A 22,458-nucleotide genomic window follows, 5' to 3' on the forward strand; every position below is an offset into this window, starting at 1 on the left:
TAAATAATAACTCAGTAACTGTGTTCCTTAAATAGGACATTCAACTGAGGTAAGGATCTACAACTATTTTTTTCATCAAAAATAAAATTTACCTTTCTAATAAAAAGGTTTTGGGGAGTGAAAATTTAAATGTTTTTGATAGTTTTTTGATCAGTTTTGGAGGGATCATCTGTATCAGTTCTGGTGCTTGTGTGAGAAAATTGGTTGATGAATTGATCATTTTTCCTTCTAGAGAAGAAAGTTTTGAGATTTGTATTACTTCAGAAATCAGTTTTTTTTTTGTTTTTCCCAAGATACACTGGGTTCCTAAACCCCTTAGGGAGAATACTGAGCATATGCATGCTTTTTGGGGGGTTGAAACAGAGGAGCTGGGGTATGTGGCTGGGCTTTCTGGACACATCTGAACAGATCTTGAGTGTGAAGGTCTCTGTGCACATTGATTTATTTCCCTCTGTTCACCTGAGGAAATACATGAGGGGTTCTGAGAGAATTTTCTTTTTGGAGATTTCCCCTTCTCCACCTCCATAGGAATAAGAAGTGGAGTTTTCGGTCTGTGGTCACCCAGTGCCTCCAGTGTGCTTTGATGGGGCCTGGGGAGTTGCTCTGGAACTTGACTGCCACCTCCCCTCTCCCAGGCACGTTCTCCTTTCACTTTGCTTGCTAAACTAGCAGCAACCATGAGCCAGGACCAGGCAAGGGGGGAGACTAGAGACACACACGAGGAACAGGATTGTCCATTGTGCTGGATTCATCGGATAACTTAGGCAAGCATGTTCATTGGGTTACAGCAAGCATGCATGTGACAGTGGTATAGGAAGATTAAGGTTTTTCAAAAATGAAATTCTGAAAAAAAGTCTTATCGGTGTGTTCATTTGGTATTCTGTCCTATGCTTTTGGAAAACTGTCTGGCAACAGAATCTGGATTCAGATGCAGGGTCCAGGAGAGACCCGTGAGGATGATCAGTGGGCTGGAGCACCTCTCCTATGAAGAAATGCTGAGAAACCTGTGGTTATTTAGTCTAGAGAAGAGGAGGCTCTAGGAAGATCTTACTGTGACCTCCTTGTACTTAAAAGGAGTCTTCCTGACAGCTTGGGAAGGGACCCTTTATGGGAGAGTGTAGTGATAGGACAAGGGCTTTATATCTAATCTAAACCTGCCCTCTTGAGTATAAAGAAGAAATTCATTAGGGTGCTAAGGCATTGGAACAAGTGGCCTAGGGAAACTGTAGATGCCCCCTGCCGGGGTGTTTAAGGCCAGGTTCATGGGGCCTTGGGAAACCTGATCTAGTGGGTGGTATCCCTGCCTGGGGCTGGAGGGTTGGAACTGGGTCACCTCCTAGGTCCCTTCTCCCTCCCCCCAAACAATTCTATTCTCTTGGAACACCTCATCTTCCCTGTGAACTACTGGTGTACAGGGTCCATTCCCTGCTAGGCAACCCCAGGAACGATTTTCCCTTCTGTCGTCCTCACAGCGGCAGGCGCGGCCTGCTTTTCCCCTCAGAATAAGTTAACTCGAACAAAGGAACGCACACAATACTCGCTGGTGATTCCTGTTAAAGCACAGGGGAGGGAGGGGAAGCAGCCGCCGCCCTGCGAGGCCCGACCTCCAGCAGCCCGGCCGGCGGCTCCAGCGCCCCGCGGGGGCAGCCCGGGGACCTCTCGGGATCGGAGCCGAATATCTCGGCAGCTGCCTCCGGGACCCGGAGCCAGCCGGAGCGGAGCCCTGAGCCCGGCCCGGCCCCGGGGCGTGTCGGCCCGCCCGCCCCAGCCTCCCCCGCGGCGGCGAGGCGGCGCTCGGAGCGCGGCGGGCGGTGGCGGAGCGGGCGGAGCGCGGCTGCCTGCCTGCCTCCCTCCTGTCTCGGCATGTCCGACTCCAGCAGCGGCGGGGGCGGCGGCCCCGGCGGCGAGGAAGGCGGCATGGAGGTGTCGGGCTCGGCCGTGCAGAACGTGGCCGACGTGGCGGTGCTGCAGAAGCACCTGCGCAAGCTGGTGCCGCTGCTGCTGGAGGATGGCGGCGAAGCGCCGGCGGTGCTGGAGGCGGCGCTGGAGGAGAAGGGCGCCGTGGAGCATATGCGCAAATTCCTCTCCGACCCGCAGGTCCACACGGTGCTGGTGGAGCGCTCCACCCTCAAAGGTGAGCCGAGGGCCCGCGGCCGCCGCGCTCACAAAATGGCGGCGGCGCCCTGCCGAGGGGATGGGGGAGCCACGGGAGGAAGGGAAGGGCCTGGCGGAGTCCGGCGGGCCGCCGGGGCGGCGGCTGACAGGGCGGCGGGGCCTGGCCGCGTTCCTGGTGCAGAGTCCCTTGTTCTCCGGGCGCCGTGTCTCGGCTGGGGATGCGATGGGCGCTGCCTCAGCGGGCTGGCCTGGGAGAAATGCTTCGTCAGTAGGCCCCGGGCGCCGCTCCTGCGGCCTGCCCTCTGCTCGGGCTCCTTGGCGACACCAGTAACCTGCTGCTGGCAGAGCAAACCGGGCTGGGGGGCTGAATCGGCCCTCAGAAAGTGTTCCTCAGTGGGTAATTAGCCAGACTCACAAGTTCTGAAAGCCTAACTGAGGCCTTGCACGTCTTTGTTTAGTCAGTGAGGGCTGCTGAGCGTGCTGTTTGTAAACGCTTATCGGAAATCTCGGCAAATGCTACGTTAAATACCGCAGCAAAGCTGGCTCTGACTGACGTTTCTGTCATTTATACACTCCGTTTATTTCAGAAGTAGCTCTTCATGAAATTTATCAACAAATCTGCCGCTAAATAGGCACTTCTTGTTGCAGAATCCAGGCCAATGAACACCAATAAAATAGAATTCATTCACAACAGGCATTTGCTGTTAAACAAAACCTGCAATCTGTATTTGGCTGCATGCCCACCAGTCTGAGCTTGCAAAATTTTAACATTAAATTTCTGGATCTCTATTCCAAGCGTGCTGTTGGTTCAGTCCCTGTAGATGTGCGTCAAATTTTAACATAGTCATACTTCACGTTGTGTTGCGTAGCAGGTCAGCAGCCACGCTATAAGATACTGGATGCATTCCCACAGTTTCTGCACATCAAAGGAAGCTTAGAGAAGGTTCTTCCACTTAAGATGTTGCTTGAAATATCCTGTCTTTGTTATAATGTTTCCGCTGATTTTCCTCCTTCCCATTTGAAAGTTCGAGACTTCTGTTTCTGTAGGGATAACTAGAATTTTCTAGAGAAGAAAAAGAATCTTTATGAATTCGTGATTCAGCATTTAGCAAGATTTAAAGTAAGTCCCCTGAGTGTTAAGAAGCTATGCAAATGATCTCCCAAGTTCTCTTATTTCAGGCTCATGAGGTTGGTTTTCTTTAGTTTGGGTTGGAAGTAATGATACAGTGGTGATCAGTTAGCTCCAGGCTTGCTTTCACAAATCTATAATTAAAAGCATATTGAAACCCTTACTGCATGTTCTAGAAGCTAAATACTAGTACATTATGGACAGAAGCCATTTCCATCAATATCTTCTGGATTAATATCAGTTATTTGGCAAAAGTGGATTTCCTGACAGAGACCCCCACAGACACCCCATCAAACTTAACAGTGTTCAGAATGTGCAGCGGCCTATGGAGATCTTGTCGTCCCTGACACTGTTAAAAACTATTTCTGTCAAAATTAGTTAAAGGAATAGATATGAAGCAAATTATTGATTACGTATACAGCAGAACAGAAGCTGTATTTCTAAGTAATTAAAACGTTGGGTGATATCACTTGTTACACAGTCTGTCAACAGCTTTCACAAGGGTTTCTGTAGTGTCTGTGATCAGACTTCTGCTGCTTGGGATCGCAAACGTGACAGCCTGAGAGTATGTCTTGTATGAAGTGCCTAATGAAACTGGAGCAGAATGAGAGTCCAGTGCAATGCATCCAGTCAGGGTGTGTCTCCCAACAGGGAGTAACCTGCACCAAAATCTCTGCATTGCAGCACAGCTCCCCGCATCTCCAGTAATTACATCATCTGTGATACGTAGGCTGTACTAATGCCTGACTACTTCCTATGGGTTGTTTGGTTGGTCGTTTTTTTGTTCTGACGTAATTTCCAAAACACTTTCAAAGAAAATGTCTGAAAAAACAAAGCAGCCTATAAAAGGAAAAAAGTATTTGTTTAATGTTCTCACTGAACGGTAGTTATCCTGGCAGCATATCTTTGCAAATAAGTGCATGTTCTGTATTGCAGAAAATTTCATTCTGCTTTATAAGTAGAATGTGGATTATAATTTGCTTGTAATGCTTAATCTTTTTTTTATAGCAACCTAAACAAATTTAATGGAGTTGTGCAAAAAAACAGGGAACCCATCCTGAATTTGAGGGATATTGCAAAGCTAAATTTAACATCGGCTGTTTTGTATAAGTTGGTGTAGGAATTAAAGGTTAGAAAATCGCCTGGTTGTAGCAGAAGACATTTGAGAGGGGGTGACAGATGCCTTAGAAATAAAATATTTCTTAACATAGTGTATTTCTTGCAGAGGATGTGGGAGATGAAGGAGAAGAGGAAAAAGAGTTCATTTCCTACAGTATCAGCACTGACATTCATTATGGAATAAAATCAAACAGGTGCGTTAGTAAAATAGATCTTGACATTTTTGCCTAGTAAAAGCAAAACCTACACAAACAGACTGATAATTAGTATTTACCTCATGCTTTGTGCAAGTGCTTATTTGGGTGGGGCAGTAGCTTTTCAAGGGGGAGGCTCTGATGAAACAAGGGTGTATCATGAGGGTGAAAGGAATGGACTTTAGAACTAATAGCCTTGAGGTTAAATAAAGATACACAAAGGAAATGGGCTTATTTGATCAGTATACCTATAAGCATACATACATCTGGGGTTCTGTAATCTTTTGTTACTGTTTAACCATTCCATGTCACTTTCCTCCCTGAAGCTACTTAAGGCGTGTGCTTCTAACATGCACACACTGCCGGGTGCTCGTTGACAGCTAAGTTCAGCTGAATACTGAAGTATAAAGATGTATTTATTGGAAGACTTGTTTTCAAGTCTCTCAGAAGCAAGGTTATAAAATATGATAATGGAGGTTAGTATTTAACTCCTGTGAATGAAGCTTGCAGTCAGGTTAAAGCTATTCTGTCACTAAGTTTCAAATGGTAACTCTCTTCTCTGTTCTGCAGCCTGGCGTTCATTAAGCGTACACCAGTGATTGATGCCGACAAACCAGTGTCTTCCCAACTGAGAGTGCTCACTCTCAGCGAAGATTCTCCGTATGAAACATTACACTCTTTCATTAGCAATGCCGTTGCTCCCTTTTTTAAGTCCTATATCAGAGAATCTGGCAAAGCAGACAGGTAATTCAATATAAATACTGTACTTCTCTGCTAACGAATTAAAGTAGGTGTTGTGCTGGGTCTGGCTGGGATGGAGTTAACTTTCCCTGCAGCAGCCCATACAGGGCTGTGCTCTGCACTTGGAGCTAGAATAGCAGTGGTATCACACCAGTGTTGTGTCTACTGCTGTGCAATACTGGCACCACATCAGGACTCCCTCCAAGCCCTCCCAAGTAAAACCACGACAGTGGTTTTACCATGAATGAAAAAAAAAACAATCATCATATACATTTTCATTTACCATCAATTAAAAAAATAAGACAGTGACTCTTCAAACCAAGTCGTATGTTATTTAAGTGCACAGTTGCATATGAAGCTGCTGCTGACCCTGGGGAAATAATTTAAATGGCTCAAATGTGTCATGTAAGGTTTTTGGTTTGGCTTCTTATATGGAAATACCTGTGCTCTTTCAGGGATGGCGATAAGATGGCTCCTTCAGTTGAGAAGAAGATTGCAGAACTTGAAATGGGCCTCTTGCATCTGCAGCAGAATATTGAAATTCCAGAGATTAGTTTGCCAATTCATGCAACCATTACTAACGTTGCCAAGCAGTGTTATGAACGTGGAGAAAAACCAAAGGTTACAGATTTTGGTGAGAAGGCTGAGGATCCGCTATTCCTCAATCAGCTACAGTCTGGAGTCAATCGCTGGATTAGAGAGATACAAAAGGTAGACAAGACAAGTGCTGGACTATGTGATACAAACTGCTTTGTAGTACTGTGAAAAATTCCTCTAAGTATCTTCACAGTTTAACTGGTAAAATATTATTCCATGCAGGGTACTCTGGAGATCTGTGACCAGTTTCCTGAGCCACCAAAGACTCTAGTCTAACTCTAGACTAGACTCAGCCTAGTCTAAATTTGAAAGTCTAGTCTAAATTATTCTGCAAATAGTTGAGAACATAACTTTTGTCTCTACTGGAATAAACAGGCTTAAGTAACTGGCAGTATCCTGGTGAAGGTTGTAACCATTCCTCAAATCTGTACAGCAGGTTGAGAGAAACAGGACTTGTTTTTTAGTTTAGTTTTGTTATTTCTCCAGGCGCATCCACAAACACTTCACAACAGATGCTCTACTCCTATTTCATATTCTCTTGTACTCTTGCCTGCTACTTTTCAGAAGAACTCTGCTGTTCTTCTACTGTCACTCAGAAAGAGTGACACTCAGAATTTTTTTTTCCGTGGGCACAGTGAACACCTAGTGCTCCTGGGAAAGCAGTGCCCTTGCTAACTTCAGAGGATAAAATGTGTGTTTTCTTGCCTGGCTCATCTGTCATTAATCAAAATACAGGTGTTGATCAGGAAAGTGGAGAGGTGACTTTTTTAGGCCATGATGAAGGTAGTACATTAAGGTCTTAAAAACCAACCTTTAAGACCACTGGAATTAAACCTTGACTCTTGTACTGTGATTCCTATACTTCTCACAGAATGATTGCCAAAACTTACTCATGTTTGAATATTAGAACCTAGTAGATATTATGTGTCTTGATTACATTTAGTAATAAAGCTTTTACAGTTGAAATATGTAAATAAAATGCTTATCTCCCTCCCTCACTCCCTGTTGTTGTTTTTTTTTCTTGTTATTATTTTTAAGGTGACCAAACTTGATCGAGATCCTGCATCAGGCACTGCGTTGCAGGAGATAAGCTTCTGGTTAAACCTGGAACGTGCTCTGTATCGTATTCAGGAAAAACGTGAAAGTCCAGAAGTTCTTTTAACTCTGGATATTCTGAAACACGGCAAACGTTTCCATGCGACTGTCAGCTTTGATACAGACACAGGTAAAATGTCTGCTCAATAAGATTTTTCACAAATGTCCTGTGGAAATTAACTTCTTACAAAACTTGAGTAATGTGGTACAAAGACCACTGCTGTGTAAAGTTGATCTAGTTAAAGCTACTGTCTTGTACAGATTGGATTAATGAAATGAAAAGTTCTAAGTCAAAATCTCTTCTATTACATTTAGGTCTAAAACAGGCACTGGAAACTGTGAACGACTATAATCCATTGATGAAAGACTTTCCACTGAATGACTTGCTGTCAGCTACCGAGCTCGACAAAATAAGGCAGGCCCTTGTTGCAATATTTACCCATTTGAGAAAAATCAGAAACACGAAATACCCAATTCAAAGGGCATTGCGTCTCGTGGAAGCTATATCAAGAGATCTGAGCTCTCAGCTGCTTAAAGTGTTGGGAACCAGAAAACTGATGCATGTTGCCTATGAAGAGTTTGAAAAGGTATGTTTATGATTTTCACAATGCTAGCAGCTTTATTTTTGCATTGAGTAGTGATTATAAGGAAGTACTTCATTTGGGAGCTCAAGTTTTTATCCTAAAACTTTCTTCAGGTAATGGTTGCATGCTTTGAAGTTTTCCAAACCTGGGATGATGAATATGAGAAGCTACAAGTTCTGCTGAGAGATATTGTAAAAAGGAAAAGGGAAGAGAACCTGAAGATGGTGTGGCGTATCAATCCTGCTCATAGGAAACTCCAGTCTCGTCTTGACCAAATGAGGAAATTCAGGCGTCAGCATGAGCAGCTGAGGGCAGTTATTGTGAGAGTCTTGCGGCCTCAGGTAATCTTGATTGTTACCAGACAGAAAATCTACATGCCTTTTTGCTTGTAGGCAATATTTAATGATGCAGAGGAAGGGGAGGGCTGTATTGAAGTAGGTGACTAAATGCATAGTCCTGGTATCTAGGTAGCAAATGTTCATTTTTCCCCAACTGTAGTAATTCTGTTTTATGGTCTATCTTAACATTCAATTCTATTGGATTGTGCTAGTAGAACTGCAGAAGACTAGCAAGGGAAGAGACATGAAACTTCAGTTACAATGTGGCAGATGCTAGTCCTGCAGATCTCCTCTTCTTTCTAAAGAACTCAAGTTATGTATAAATGCAGGAAATATCTCTACAAATTAGAGGAGAAAGTGGATTTAATTTGCAGAAACTTCATTTACACTGTAGCTTTAAAATTCCCCAATATGAAACTAACATAACAGTTTCACTTTCTGCTTCCCAAACTGGTCTGCTTATGAACCCTTGCTAATAGACTTAGTTTTAACTCTGCCATGCTTCACATACTATGTGACCATGCTCATGTTAACAGACACAGCAAGTTCAGACTTAAAATAGAGCAGATTAATTGGTGTGTGTATATATATGTATTTGAGCTTGACTAAAGCATAGCAGAAAATGAAGACTATGCTACACAGTAGTGGAAGTTTATAAAGTAACTCTTTTGTCCTATTCCTTAGTGAACTTAAATCTGAGACGTTACTAAAATTTGCTAGGAATTTGCATGTTAATTTGTGAGGTTTTTGCAATGCTTATTAGAACAGACTGTGTTTAGCTATTTCTAGGCAAATTTTGAGGCATCTAACTCACTTAAACCCTTATTTTTAATACAGGTAACTGCTGTTGCCCAGCAAAATCAAGGCGAGGTACCAGAACCTCAAGATATGAAAGTAGCAGAAGTACTTTTTGATGCTGCAGATGCTAATGCAATTGAAGAAGTCAATCTCGCTTATGAGAATGTTAAGGAAGTAGATGGGTTAGATGTTTCCAAAGAAGGTACAGAAGCCTGGGAGGCAGCAATGAAACGATATGATGAAAGAATTGATAGGGTTGAAACAAGGATAACTGCCCGTTTGAGAGACCAGCTTGGTACAGCAAAGAATGCCAATGAAATGTTCAGAATCTTCTCTCGGTTTAATGCCTTGTTTGTCAGGCCTCACATTCGAGGTGCTATTCGTGAATATCAAACACAACTGATCCAGCGTGTGAAAGATGATATTGAGTCTCTTCATGATAAATTTAAGGTACAATACCCCCAAAGTCAAGCTTGTAAAATGAGTCATGTTCGTGACTTGCCTCCAGTGTCTGGGTCTATAATTTGGGCAAAACAAATTGACAGACAACTCACTGCTTACATGAAGCGTGTTGAGGATGTCCTTGGTAAGGGTTGGGAGAATCATGTAGAAGGTCAGAAACTAAAGCAAGATGGAGATAGCTTTCGCATGAAGCTCAACACTCAAGAGATCTTTGATGACTGGGCAAGAAAAGTTCAGCAACGCAACCTCGGTGTCTCTGGCCGTATTTTCACCATTGAAAGCACTCGTGTTAGAGGTCGAACTGGAAACGTCCTGAAACTGAAAGTCAACTTCCTTCCAGAAATAATTACACTTTCCAAAGAAGTGCGAAACCTGAAGTGGCTGGGTTTCCGTGTTCCACTAGCAATTGTCAACAAAGCTCACCAAGCAAACCAGCTCTATCCATTTGCCATTTCTCTCATTGAAAGCGTCCGTACATATGAGCGAACATGTGAGAAAGTTGAAGAGCGTAACACCATTTCACTTCTGGTTGCTGGTCTGAAGAAAGAGGTTCAGGCTTTGATTGCAGAAGGTATTGCACTCGTGTGGGAGTCATACAAACTTGATCCATATGTGCAACGTTTGGCTGAGACTGTCTTCAGTTTCCAGGAAAAGGTTTGTTTTATTATTTATCTTTCAAAAAATTGAAATTACTGCAATTGTTTTTACATTCATGCTTCAGTAATGAGTCGTTAACCACAACTGGGATTTGATAGCTGATGGCCTGCTCAGTATAGTCTCTATAGCTCTTTGTTTAAGTAGCTGACTGAATTGACACAAATTGTCCAACTGAATGGATGTTTCAGTACTACTAAATTTGATCATCTTGCTGTATCCAAGTAAAGAGAAGTGACTAACCATTTCTGCTTGGATATCATTGTATCTAACCTGTCAAACTAAACATTCTGTTTTTTCTTTAGGTGGATGATCTGCTCATTATTGAAGAGAAAATAGACCTGGAAGTGAGATCACTGGAAACATGCATGTATGATCACAAGACTTTCTCTGAAATCTTAAACAGGGTTCAGAAAGCTGTGGATGACTTAAATCTCCATTCATATTCAAACTTGCCAATCTGGGTCAATAAGTTGGATATGGAGGTAGGTTTGAGCAGTATAAGATGCCAGTCCTCTTTGTTGGCAGCTGTTCTATTTTGGGATCAGTGAATTCAAGGGGAAATTATTCCTTTGATATAGCTTGACTGTTTGATAGCTTTCTAGCTGTAAGAGCAAGGTAGATAAAGGATGGGGAAGGTTTTTTATGCTGATAGTGAAGGCTATTTGCCCTAATGGTGCTTGGTTCTGCCTGTTAAGTTTCAGGTTTTTGGACACTAGGTCAACTGCAAAGCAGTTAAAAATGCTTAATTCTATTAAAGTCCAGGAGGACAGAGGAAGCTTTAAATTGATATTGACTGAAAAAAACTACCAAAACGCTTAAATCTCTTTTTAATTACTTGGTAAAGGAGTATATGGTTCTTTAAGACTCCGTAGCATACCTGGGTGTCAGAATATGTTGTAGTGGGGATCCTTATGCAGTAATATGCAGCTTTTTCCTCCAATGTGGCCTACTCCCCATAGATTGAAAGAATCCTCGGTGTTCGCTTGCAAGCTGGGCTGAGAGCCTGGACCCAGGTTCTTCTTGGACAAGCGGATGACAAAGCAGAAGTTGACATGGATACAGATGCTCCTCAAGTGAGCCACAAACCTGGGGGAGAACCCAAGATTAAAGTAAGTGGTTGTTTTTTTTGTGTTTTTGTTTGGGGTGGTGGTGGTGGTGTTTTTTTCTTCATTGGCAATTACTTAATGCAATAATTATATATGAGTCTTTTATGGGAGATAAATATTTTTGCATCTGGCTTTGGAGGAATACTTGCTTTCTGCCATATAAGTGCTACTTGCTTTTCAAAAATGTGGGACATCATGAAGTCCAAAGTTCTTGTCAATGTGTTTGTTGTAGTAGTGTCTTGCAGTAAAACTGAATGTGTTCACTCTATCTGCAGAACATTGTACATGAGCTACGAATAACCAACCAGGTGATATACTTGAATCCACCAATTGAAGAGTGCAGATACAAACTTTACCAGGAAATGTTTTCTTGGAAAATGGTAATCCTGTCACTACCAAGAATTCAAAGTCAGAGATATCAGGTAGGTGTAATGAAACTGTATCTAAGGTCTGAGCAATTACTTTTACTTCACACTTAATTGTGTTCAGTATCTTAGTGTGTTGCTGTAGGATCAAATATAAGTGCACTAGAAATTCATGTATATCACGTGGTTTTCAGGTCGGAGTGCATTATGAGCTGTCTGAGGAAGAGAAGTTCTATCGTAATGCATTGACACGGATGCCTGATGGCCCTGCTGCCCTGGAGGAGTCGTACTCTGCTGTCATGGGAATTGTGACTGAGGTGGAACAGTATGTTAAGGTAGGAGGTTGACACCACATGATGCTACAGCGAAAATGAACACGGGCTTTTCTCTCAGTTCTCCTTTATAAGAATTTTCAGGAGTAGGGAAAAACATCTTTTAGAATATACTGGAAAAGTTCTGAACATTGTGAAATATCTTTTATTAGGTTTGGCTGCAGTACCAGTGTCTGTGGGATATGCAGGCTGAAAACATATACAACCGCCTTGGAGAAGACCTAAATAAGTGGCAAGCTCTTTTAGTTCAGATAAGAAAGGCCAGAGGAACATTTGACAATGCAGAAACTAGAAAGGAATTTGGACCTGTTGTGATAGACTATGGCAAGGTAGGAAATTATAGGTCTTGACAAATGCATTATATTTCAGAATGGGTGTATAACAGAAAATAACAAAGCTATTAACTATTATGTAACTCAATTCAACTGTAGGTACAATCAAAGGTGAACTTGAAGTACGACTCCTGGCACAAGGAAGTACTCAGCAAATTTGGCCAAATGCTCGGTCAGAATATGACAGAGTTCCATTCACAGATTTCTAAGGTAAGAATCCATCTCTAGTTTTTCACTTTCAGATGAACTTACTCTAGACTTCTAAATCACTGAATTGTTTCTCCAAACAGTCCCGTCAAGAACTGGAGCAGCATTCAGTGGATACTGCCAGCACATCAGATGCAGTGACATTCATCACATACGTGCAATCCCTGAAACGTAAAATCAAGCAGTTTGAAAAACAAGTTGAGGTATGTTGCCTTGCCTAACGATTCTTGCTTCTAAGAATGTCAGACGTAATTCTTGAGATGATATTCAAGCTTGGCATCGTGATATTCAAGTCCTCTTGAGAACAGACTTGAACTTTGTATCCTGAGGATTCTCTGTAGCGAGTGCTTGTTAACGTGTTGAGTATTTAGTCTTGCAACATCAGTTAAAAAGACAAAACTAACTTAGAATCGCTGTCTCCTGTAGCTTTATCGCAATGGTCAGCGGTTGCTTGAGAAACAGAGGTTCCAGTTTCCATCCTCTTGGCTGTACATTGACAACATTGAGGGAGAATGGGGTGCCTTTAATGACATCATGCGTCGGAAGGATTCTGCCATTCAGCAGCAAGTAGCGAACTTGCAGATGAAGATAGTTCAAGAGGATCGGGCAGTGGAGAGCAGAACAACTGACTTGCTAACAGACTGGGAGAAAACAAAGCCCGTAACAGTAAGTAGTAACGATTAATACTCATTTACCAAATGAGGTAGTTTCTTTGCACTTAGCAAGAACAAAGCAGTTTATTTTTAAACTTTTCTGTAGCTTTTCATTATACATGATGGTTAAAGTCTTTTTGTGAATGCTCTATTATAACTTGTTGGTTGATTTATTTACTTGGGTGGCAGAGAGAAGTCTAACCTTACAGTCTAAGTGTCTTAGGTGCAAAAAGCAGAACAGCTTCAGTTACTAACAGAACTTTGGCTGAAACCAATGCTTTTTAAGAGGTGTGCAGGTAGGAAGATTCAGAAGAAAGGGTTTTCTCCCCCAACCCCATAGTGGTATTCAGTAAAGCTAAAAAGTACATCTAAAAGTGGCATTAGACTTAAAAAAATTGGTGTGTAGCCTCATTGCCAGCATATGAGAAATAGAAAAATAAGGAGACAGACCAACATTTGGTATTCAGTTCTTGCTTTTGAATTAGCTTCAAGTTACTTTTAGGGTTTTTGGATTAATGTATCTCATCCAATTTTTAGGGAAACCTGCGTCCAGAAGAAGCTCTTCAAGCTCTTACCATTTATGAAGGAAAATTTGGTAGGCTGAAAGATGATCGTGAGAAGTGTGCAAAGGCCAAAGAAGCTCTGGAACTAACAGATACAGGACTACTCAGTGGCAGTGAAGAACGTGTCCAGGTATAAACTGTTCATACAGCTTCTTGTCAGCACAGTGTTTCAGTTCCATCTTGCACGTCGTTTAAGAAAGTGACTTATACCCTGCGGGTGCCGGTGTCCACACTCATCCAGTTCTAGCCTTAAAAGATTGTTCATGACTGCCTTAATCTTTTGAAGCTATTATGTGAGCAGTTAGAAGAATCTCATCTGGGTCACTTGCTATTGCAATTTTGTTGAATTGGCAAGCTATATGAAGGTTTCTGACACGTTAAAAGTATTCTGTTTAAATCCCCCATGCTAATGACTTTGAAGAAATTATCACTAACTCTTGATGTTTGGTTCATTCTTTACTATAGGTAGCATTAGAAGAGTTGCAGGATCTCAAAGGCGTCTGGTCTGAACTCTCTAAGGTCTGGGAACAGATTGATCAAATGAAAGAACAACCCTGGGTTTCAGTACAGCCTCGCAAGGTATTTCACTACTGTATCTGTAAACAATATAACTACTGCAAGTATGTGAATTAGGAATTAGACTTCTTGAGATAGATGTGCTCAATTGTCACATTCAAGATCATTTTCAGTGTTTATGTAACTTTTTCAGTATCTCATGAGCATATTTCTTCTCATGCTAAGCTTAAAAAAATTCCACAGGATCTATCATAACTTAATTCTCCAGTGGGCCTGTGAAATTCCAGTAGTCTTGAAATTGAGATTGTACTGTATAGGGAGAATATGTATACTACGCTGGTTTTAAATAGTCTGTTGGACCTCCATAGGAAAGCTTCATGATATGGTTGGATGAACAGCATCAGTTTTAGTTCAGTGGCCAGGGGGCAGACAGCGGTAGGAATACTACGTTATAAATGCCTGTTACAATGCTATTTCATAAATCTTAATCAGACCAATCAAATTAAATTCCCAACTACAGAGCAACCACATCTTACACAACTACATATAATGTTAAAAGAGCTGTCCTGTCGATTAAACTTTAGATTTTCACAGAAATCTCTCAAATGAGATGTTAACTTTTACTAGTACGTCTTTATACACTGCACTTCCAGAGAAATATTTCAGTTCTTTTATGTTACTGACAGCTTCGACAAAACCTCGATGGTTTGCTGAACCAACTGAAAAACTTCCCTGCCCGCTTGCGACAGTATGCCTCCTATGAGTATGTTCAGAGACTTCTAAAAGGCTACATGAAGGTAAGTTATACTCATTTCTAAAATGCATGAATTGTGTAATTCATGTTCCAAGATGTAACTTGCTTTCTTGTCTTTTCTAGATAAACATGTTAGTTATTGAACTGAAATCAGAGGCACTTAAAGATCGTCACTGGAAACAGCTAATGAAGAGGCTTCATGTTAACTGGGTTGTCTCAGAATTGACCCTGGGACAGATCTGGGATGTTGATTTACAGAGAAATGAAGCAATTGTCAAAGATGTGCTGCTCGTGGCTCAGGGAGAGATGGCTTTGGAAGAGTTCTTGAAACAGGCAAGTATCAACTTTTGTGTGTATGCACGTAGTAACATCAGAGCCTTTTTGTCAGGTGGCTGACGCTTGTCTAGTAAACCTGTCAATCTAAGATGTTGATACAAGTGCTTGGGACTCCGTGGAACACTGTTCTGGGGAAGAACTTGAAGCTGTAAAAGTTTTCACTGATGAAAAATGCAACATTTGGGAAGAGCAGTCAGTGACTGCAAAAAACCCTCAACTTGTTTATTTTACCTAGTTGTATCATATTCTCAATATTTTTAACAAAAGCTTGAGTGTAAGCCCAGAATACTTGGGTAAAAAGAAAAATCTGATTAATACATTTCTACTTTGTTATTGTGCTGAAGCAGAAATAATTGATGTTGTATATCAACCATCTTTCCTTCAGATAAGAGAAGTGTGGAACACTTATGAACTGGACTTAGTCAATTACCAGAACAAATGTCGTTTGATTCGTGGATGGGATGACCTTTTCAACAAAGTAAAAGAGCACATTAATAGCGTGTCTGCTATGAAGCTATCACCATACTACAAGGTAAAATGCAGAAAAAAGCCAAACAATTTAATTTAATTCTACCTTCCTGTCTTGTTTAGTATATGTGATCATCAGCAAAAGCTATATTAGCTCTTTAGGTTGACAGATAATTAATTGCATATACATGCTTTGTTACCATAAACAACTGCTTCCACTAACAATTATTAGCAATGAAATTTCTGATATTATTAAAATGAGTATTAATGCAGTGTATAAACTTCAGGTGTTTGAGGAAGATGCCCTCAGCTGGGAAGATAAGCTGAACCGTATCATGGCACTCTTTGATGTCTGGATAGACGTCCAAAGGCGATGGGTCTACCTGGAGGGTATCTTTACGGGTAGTGCAGACATCAAGCACTTGCTGCCTGTTGAGACCCAGCGGTTCCAGAGGTAACATTCTAATTGCTTTTTTCCTTTCTTGCCTCCCTCCGGGCATCTTATGGACAAGCCTGTAATTTCATGACTTCAGTGTAGCACTTTTCTAAGTTGAAACGTTAATTGTATTCTTACCTAGTCTGGTTGGATTACAGCCCAGATTTAAGTTCATCACGCAGACAAAGCACGAAATGCCTGTAAACAGTTGTGACCGTAAAAGGCTTATACTAAAAAGGGTAGTATACAGTTTTTAGAAGTAGATTGGAATTAAGTGATTTTTCTCGCAAGTTCCAGTGAGGTACCTCAGGGATTTTTCTGACTGTACAAAGCAGGCTGATTTCAGTTGTCACAGCCTTTAGTCTCACCCTAAAACGCTGTTTTCTTCCTCCACTTTAAGTCACTTTGATCATTCTTGCACACACTTCCAGTCAGATCAAAGAATTTTATGCATCTCTTCAGGAAATGAAGAAAATTAGACCTTCAGCAGTGGAGTTGATAGATATAACATTGCACAAAAGCTTGATTTTGTTGTTGTTGTCTTGAGGTAAATTAAGATCTATTTGGTGTATTTAGTCTTGTGTTCCATAAGGCAGTGGTCGTGTAGAGACAACTAATTTTGGAATTCTGCAGGCCTGTGGTTACTGAATTCATACTCTCGTACCATGTTATTTTACTTGCAGCATCAGCACTGAATTTTTGGCACTGATGAAAAAGGTGTCCAAATCTCCACTTGTGATGGATGTCCTTAACATTCAAGGAGTGCAAAGGTCACTAGAGAGACTGGCAGACTTGCTTGGAAAGATCCAGAAGGCACTGGGAGAATACCTAGAAAGGGAGAGGTCCTCTTTCCCTCGGTAAGAAGTTGACTTCAGTTGACTCTTGAAGTAAAGTAACTTGATATTTCTGTACAGGAACATTCTGTTAGGTAAAGCCTCTTCCAGTTTTTACGTATCGTGTATATATAAGATGTTACAGCTGTATATCTGTGTCTTCCAAGTACAGAATTCAGTTATAGCAGCTTCTCAGAAAGTGGAACTAAAACTTTACTTGATCGTCTGTGTCTGGTCATGGGATTCAGAAGTTACTCAAAGAACCATTGCAGCTGATTTCTATAAACTTACAGATTCTCTTTGGAACTGCTTAATTCTGGCATACGATTGAAGGACAGAATCTAAACTGGCACAGTCCAGTATTTAAGTTATTGATTCTGAATTAACCCATAGCTGTCAACTAGTTTATCACTTAGCATGAAAGCGTAAGAGTGTGACTCTACGTGAGGAGGTATTGAGTGGGAGTTCCACCTGTCTTAATTAAGTCCCAGGCACTGTTGTGGGTGCTTCAGTGATGGATAGGTAAAGAAAATACTCCAGAGCATGGAGTAAGTATACGCTTTTATATGGTACAGATCATGTGAACTGAGACTAAGGATTAGAACTGAGCTCTTCTAGCAAATAAGTGGTTCTTGTCCTCTTACAGTATTGGAGAAATGAGTGTCAGTTATTCCCACATAGTGGCTGTCTATGAAGTATGAAAAAATAAAAAGTGATGGTTGGAGTTGTGATACAGATCTAATTTTATATGGTTATTAGGTTCTACTTTGTTGGTGATGAGGACTTGCTTGAAATCATTGGAAACAGCAAGAATGTTGCTAAGCTGCAGAAACACTTCAAGAAGATGTTTGCTGGCGTTTCTAGCATTATTCTCAATGAAGATAACTCTGTGGTTTTGGGAATATCCTCACGGGAAGGAGAGGAGGTAGAGTTGCAGTGTTTCTTTTTAAAATAATTTTTTGTAAATATGTGAACGTAGATTGACTTGAACATAATTCTTGCAGGTGCTGTTCAAAACACCTGTCTCCATCACAGAACATCCCAAGATCAATGAGTGGCTCACTCTTGTTGAGAAAGAAATGAGGGTGACCCTTGCTAAATTGCTTGCAGAATCTGTTACTGAAGTAGAAATCTTCGGAAAAGCAACATCAATTGATCCGGCAGTCTACATCTCTTGGATTGACAAATACCAGGTATCAGTATGGAACATATAAGCATATCGCAGCTTGGGTACTTTACTGAGGAAAACTGTCTGATGAGGATTCTTCTTTTTACACAGGCTCAGCTTGTTGTCCTGTCAGCCCAGATTGCATGGTCTGAGAATGTTGAGTCAGCCCTCAACGGTATGGGTGGAGGTGGGGACAGCAGTCCTCTCCAGTCAGTGCTGGCTAATGTGGAGGTCACACTCAATGTCCTGGCAGACTCTGTGCTGATGGAGCAGCCACCTCTTCGCAGAAGGAAACTGGAGCACTTGGTAAGTGAAAACCTCCTTTCCTCTTGTGGGTTAGGAGGTGAGGTTTTGTAAAAGGTTAATGAAAAATCAAGTAGTCTGACATCTTTTTTCCTCCAGGGAAAAAAAAAAAAAGCTTAAAGCAATTTAAGCAACGACATCAAGCCCTAGTCCTGTAGGCCGCTGTAGTTTTTAACTCTGCTCAACTTACTGCATGATGCCATATTCTAGACTAGCTCACTCAGACTGGCTGTTTCAAATGTGGAAGGCACTGACTTGTTCATTCCAAAGAAAATAGCTTACTATGCTGCCATTATAGTAATAATGATATGTTTTTGTTTGTAGATAAGGATAGAGGGGTGGGGACAGGGAATAGAATCACCTTCGGTTGTTCCTTTTTAAAGGGAAAGCTCTTTTTAGATTATTTGTCTTAATAATTTCTGGCACGTAAAGTACTTTGTTCGGTAGTGTAATGGATTAACAGACAAACAGAGGAGCAAACTGAGAGCTAGGACTTAGCAAGAGCAGTCAACTTTGTTAGTTCTGTCTCCATATCAACAGTTTTTAAGGCAGAGGTTGTTGGTAGGTCATGATTTCCGAGTGATGGCAATTCACTACGCTAATCTGAAAAGCTGTAGAGTTCCTGGCTTTATTAGCAATGGCTTGTATTGCTGTGGTCTAATGAGTTGCTTCATTCTCCAGATCACTGAGTTGGTGCACCAGAGAGATGTTACGAGATCGCTGATCAAAAGCAAGGTCGACAACTCCAAATCCTTTGAGTGGCTCAGCCAAATGCGGTTCTACTTTGACCCAAAACAGACAGATGTACTTCAACAGCTCTCCATTCAGATGGCAAATGCCAAATTCAACTATGGTTTTGAGTACCTTGGTGTTCAGGATAAGCTAGTACAGACGCCTCTTACAGACCGCTGTTACCTGACAATGACACAAGCCCTGGAGGCAAGACTTGGAGGATCGCCATTTGGTACGTTTGTACTGAAGTAAAACAAAATCTTGAGACAAGTATATAAACTTCTCTTTAATTTATAGCTTGAATATAAGGTTTCTGAATGTTTTAAACTATGACATTTAAGAACAAAACAGTCTTTTGGGGAAAGAAGGTATAACCATTTTAGGCTTCTTGTCAGGGACCTTTGGATTCAGAATACTGGCAGATTACATAGTTGAGCACTGGTAACTCAGACTGTAAACACTGAAGCATGTCTGTCTCGCTTCAAAACTAGGTCCTGCTGGCACTGGTAAAACAGAATCTGTTAAGGCTCTTGGACATCAGCTTGGCCGCTTCGTGTTGGTTTTCAACTGTGATGAGACATTTGACTTCCAGGTAAGTTGTTTGATTTAAAATTGTAGTCTGTGCTATCAAGCACTAAAAATCTCTTCAGAAGTTTAAAACAGCCAGCAGTGTTTACTTTTGAAATGATCATCTATAACACTTAACTGAGCAGGTATCCATGCGTCATACAGATGCTCTATAACAAAAAAATGCCTGAAGTAAAATTGTTTGCGGGGGGGGGGGGGATGTTCTTCTAGTTTTTTTGTTTGTTTGTTTTGTTTTTCTCTTTAGGACTGGTAGTTCAATAGCAGCAAATGGAGGAAAAGGAATACGAAGTACAGGGAAGTGGAGCTTAAGACTGGCATTAGGAAAGAAACTTTAAACCAGCACTATCAAGACAAATTAATGGAGAACAGAGGGGAGTTTGAGGCTGCATGATTACCAAATTAACTGTCATGGCAAAGCTAAAGAGTTTTCCTCAGTATGTGAAGGATTACTCAAAAATAAGAAAATGTACACAGATATTTCAAAATTACTGACATCTTCAAACTGAGAACCAGATTAAATGCTTCAGTCAATTGCAACACAGCAGATATCTCAAAACCTCTGTGAGGTGTTTATGTGAAGAGAAGCACAGAGCAAAGACAAGTAATTCTAGTCCGTCCTGGACTCTGGTGCGGTGTCCATATGTTGTGTGTTGTGATTTTTTCCTGTACAGCTGTGTTTGATTCATTTAGTCAGTGTTTGGCCTCTAGCGGTGGCCATAATAAAGTGCCTAGGGAGGGATAAGTTTAGGAGACATAGTGCTTGATACTCCTTCCTTGCACCCAGTCCCCTTCCTGCCACTGACAGTAGGGATCCTACCACAGTGGCAGGATCACAAATTCCCAGCTGACATGGGTTATTCTCTATTCATGTTCCAGGTACTCATTTCTCCCACTGAATCCACGTACACACATGCTTCTATAGCATTCTCTACCAAATAGTTCCACGGTATTATTATGCACTTTACAAAGAAGCGACTTCTTTTTGTCTATTTTTAACAATTCCCTGATTCTTGTATTCAAAAAGATGGTGAATGGTTGATTATTGGCCATCCTGGACTACTGTGGCTTTTAGACCTGCAGTGTTTTGTAGTTCTAGTATCTGCCTTCTGATAAAGTACTGGAGCTGCGCCTGGCATTACTATCAACAAGCAAAATATTGTGCAGTGGGCTTTCACTGTTTTGTGACTGCACTGCAGTACCATAATAATAGAAAGCAGCAAATATCTGACCTTCAGAACCTTGTGCCAGACCTGTGTACAAATACAGCTCCTTCTTGCCTTGGGTGCGTTGTATAAAGCACTCTTCTCTGTTCCTTTTGCCTATGGATTGGCAAGAATAACTGTGCAACATCAGTGAATTTTCCTCTCTACGTGCAGGCAATGGGACGCATCTTTGTGGGACTCTGCCAAGTGGGCGCATGGGGCTGTTTTGACGAGTTCAACCGACTGGAGGAGCGCATGCTGTCTGCTGTTTCACAGCAAGTTCAGTGCATCCAGGAAGCCTTGCGAGAGCATTCCAACCCCAACTATGACAAGAGTATGCTACTATTTATTTCTCATAGTATTGTAATGTAGCTTTAACATCTTTCACCCTCTTTAGTTGCTCAGTTACATTTCTCCCTAGCAGTCCAAGAATGAAACCACTTACCATCAAAAATTAAAATCCTGAAGCAGCTTTCAGCTGGTAGGAATCAAGTATTTGAGTTAAAGTACAAAAGGACATGCTGTCCATTACTGCAGCAAACTAAATTAGAATACCTGAAGTATGACTTCTGTCTTCAAGGTGACTGATCACCAGCTCATTTGCAACTAAATGTACCATCTCCTTTCAGCTGCAACACCAATTACTTGTGAGCTGCTGAACAAACAAGTCAAAGTGAGCCCTGACATGGCTATCTTCATCACCATGAATCCTGGCTATGCGGGCAGATCAAATCTGCCTGACAATTTGAAGAAGTTGTTCCGCAGTTTGGCAATGACAAAACCAGACCGTCAGCTGATTGCCCAGGTTATGCTGTACTCCCAAGGTTTCCGTACAGCTGAAGTCCTTGCCAATAAGATAGTACCATTCTTCAAGTAAGTGACAAGTTTGTTTTGAGATGGTAAATGTTGAGCTTATTGTTCAAATCTGTGATGTTTATTGTACAACGTGCTCAGTGAGTTACAAAGATTATTCCAAGTAAGCAACGGCATATATTTTCTTGACTACTGTGTTGGTTTTGATTGAGAATCAAATTTTCTTTCTTGATTCTTAGGCTTTGTGATGAACAGCTGTCCTCCCAGAGTCATTATGATTTTGGCTTGAGAGCCCTGAAGAGTGTACTGGTCAGCGCAGGTAACGTGAAGAGGGAGAGGATTCAGAAGATAAAGCGTGAGAAAGAAGAGCGTGGTGAAGTTGTTGATGAGGGAGAAATTGCTGAGAATTTACCAGAACAAGAGGTAATTAGTGTGTGAACTCTTATCTTCTGTGACAAAGTACAGAATGCACACTGAACAGAGTAAACACTATGCAGCGTTCAGCAATTAGTGTTAGGCCATGCGAGCAAAGCAATGTTAGTTACAGCAGGTGATAATTAGATAGCTTAGAAGCACTAAGAAGTGAAATAAGTGTTGAATTGTAGGATTCCATGAATAGTAATAAAAGACTTATTAGGTGGTGTGTTCATAACTCATTGCTGCTCTGTTCTTTTGAAGTTAATTCCAAAAGCATTTTGAGGGTTAAACACCTACAGTTGTATAAACTAAAAATCAGTAGGAATTCACTGCATAGTTTCAAAGCTGAGCCGCCCATTAACTGTTGTTTTTACCAAGGCCATCCTGGTTTGGCAGTCTGTCAGTGAAGTGTTCCCTGTCAAACACACCCAACAAAAAAAAAAAAGTCACACAGTGTTTTGGGTTGGAAGGGACCTTAAAGATCATCTAGTTCTAACCCTGCTCC

At 41.4% G+C, this 22,458-nt stretch overlaps 1 protein-coding gene across 1 annotated transcript in view; it reads left to right on the forward strand.

Annotated features, from left to right (window-relative positions):
* Positions 1 to 1,799: 1,799 nt before the first annotated feature.
* The window catches only part of DYNC1H1 (dynein cytoplasmic 1 heavy chain 1), a 44,202-nt gene continuing 23,543 nt past the window's right edge, over positions 1,800 to 22,458 (forward strand). Inside the window, exons 1-31 of the mRNA XM_035326950.1 lie at positions 1,800 to 2,134; positions 4,470 to 4,557; positions 5,128 to 5,301; positions 5,754 to 6,009; positions 6,934 to 7,120; positions 7,306 to 7,577; positions 7,688 to 7,915; positions 8,750 to 9,826; positions 10,132 to 10,311; positions 10,789 to 10,938; positions 11,211 to 11,357; positions 11,495 to 11,635; positions 11,785 to 11,961; positions 12,064 to 12,174; positions 12,255 to 12,374; positions 12,598 to 12,837; positions 13,362 to 13,517; positions 13,853 to 13,966; positions 14,590 to 14,700; positions 14,781 to 14,990; positions 15,379 to 15,525; positions 15,749 to 15,915; positions 16,581 to 16,754; positions 17,490 to 17,655; positions 17,735 to 17,923; positions 18,010 to 18,204; positions 18,883 to 19,165; positions 19,425 to 19,525; positions 20,898 to 21,057; positions 21,353 to 21,596; positions 21,776 to 21,959. Of these exons, the coding sequence (XP_035182841.1) occupies positions 1,864 to 2,134; positions 4,470 to 4,557; positions 5,128 to 5,301; positions 5,754 to 6,009; positions 6,934 to 7,120; positions 7,306 to 7,577; positions 7,688 to 7,915; positions 8,750 to 9,826; positions 10,132 to 10,311; positions 10,789 to 10,938; positions 11,211 to 11,357; positions 11,495 to 11,635; positions 11,785 to 11,961; positions 12,064 to 12,174; positions 12,255 to 12,374; positions 12,598 to 12,837; positions 13,362 to 13,517; positions 13,853 to 13,966; positions 14,590 to 14,700; positions 14,781 to 14,990; positions 15,379 to 15,525; positions 15,749 to 15,915; positions 16,581 to 16,754; positions 17,490 to 17,655; positions 17,735 to 17,923; positions 18,010 to 18,204; positions 18,883 to 19,165; positions 19,425 to 19,525; positions 20,898 to 21,057; positions 21,353 to 21,596; positions 21,776 to 21,959 (6,420 nt within the window). The 5' untranslated portion in view covers positions 1,800 to 1,863. The remainder of the gene's footprint in view (positions 2,135 to 4,469; positions 4,558 to 5,127; positions 5,302 to 5,753; positions 6,010 to 6,933; positions 7,121 to 7,305; positions 7,578 to 7,687; positions 7,916 to 8,749; positions 9,827 to 10,131; positions 10,312 to 10,788; positions 10,939 to 11,210; positions 11,358 to 11,494; positions 11,636 to 11,784; positions 11,962 to 12,063; positions 12,175 to 12,254; positions 12,375 to 12,597; positions 12,838 to 13,361; positions 13,518 to 13,852; positions 13,967 to 14,589; positions 14,701 to 14,780; positions 14,991 to 15,378; positions 15,526 to 15,748; positions 15,916 to 16,580; positions 16,755 to 17,489; positions 17,656 to 17,734; positions 17,924 to 18,009; positions 18,205 to 18,882; positions 19,166 to 19,424; positions 19,526 to 20,897; positions 21,058 to 21,352; positions 21,597 to 21,775; positions 21,960 to 22,458) is intronic.

The sequence above is a fragment of the Oxyura jamaicensis genome, chromosome 5, assembly GCF_011077185.1.
Source record: "Oxyura jamaicensis isolate SHBP4307 breed ruddy duck chromosome 5, BPBGC_Ojam_1.0, whole genome shotgun sequence".
NCBI lineage: Eukaryota > Metazoa > Chordata > Aves > Anseriformes > Anatidae > Oxyura > Oxyura jamaicensis.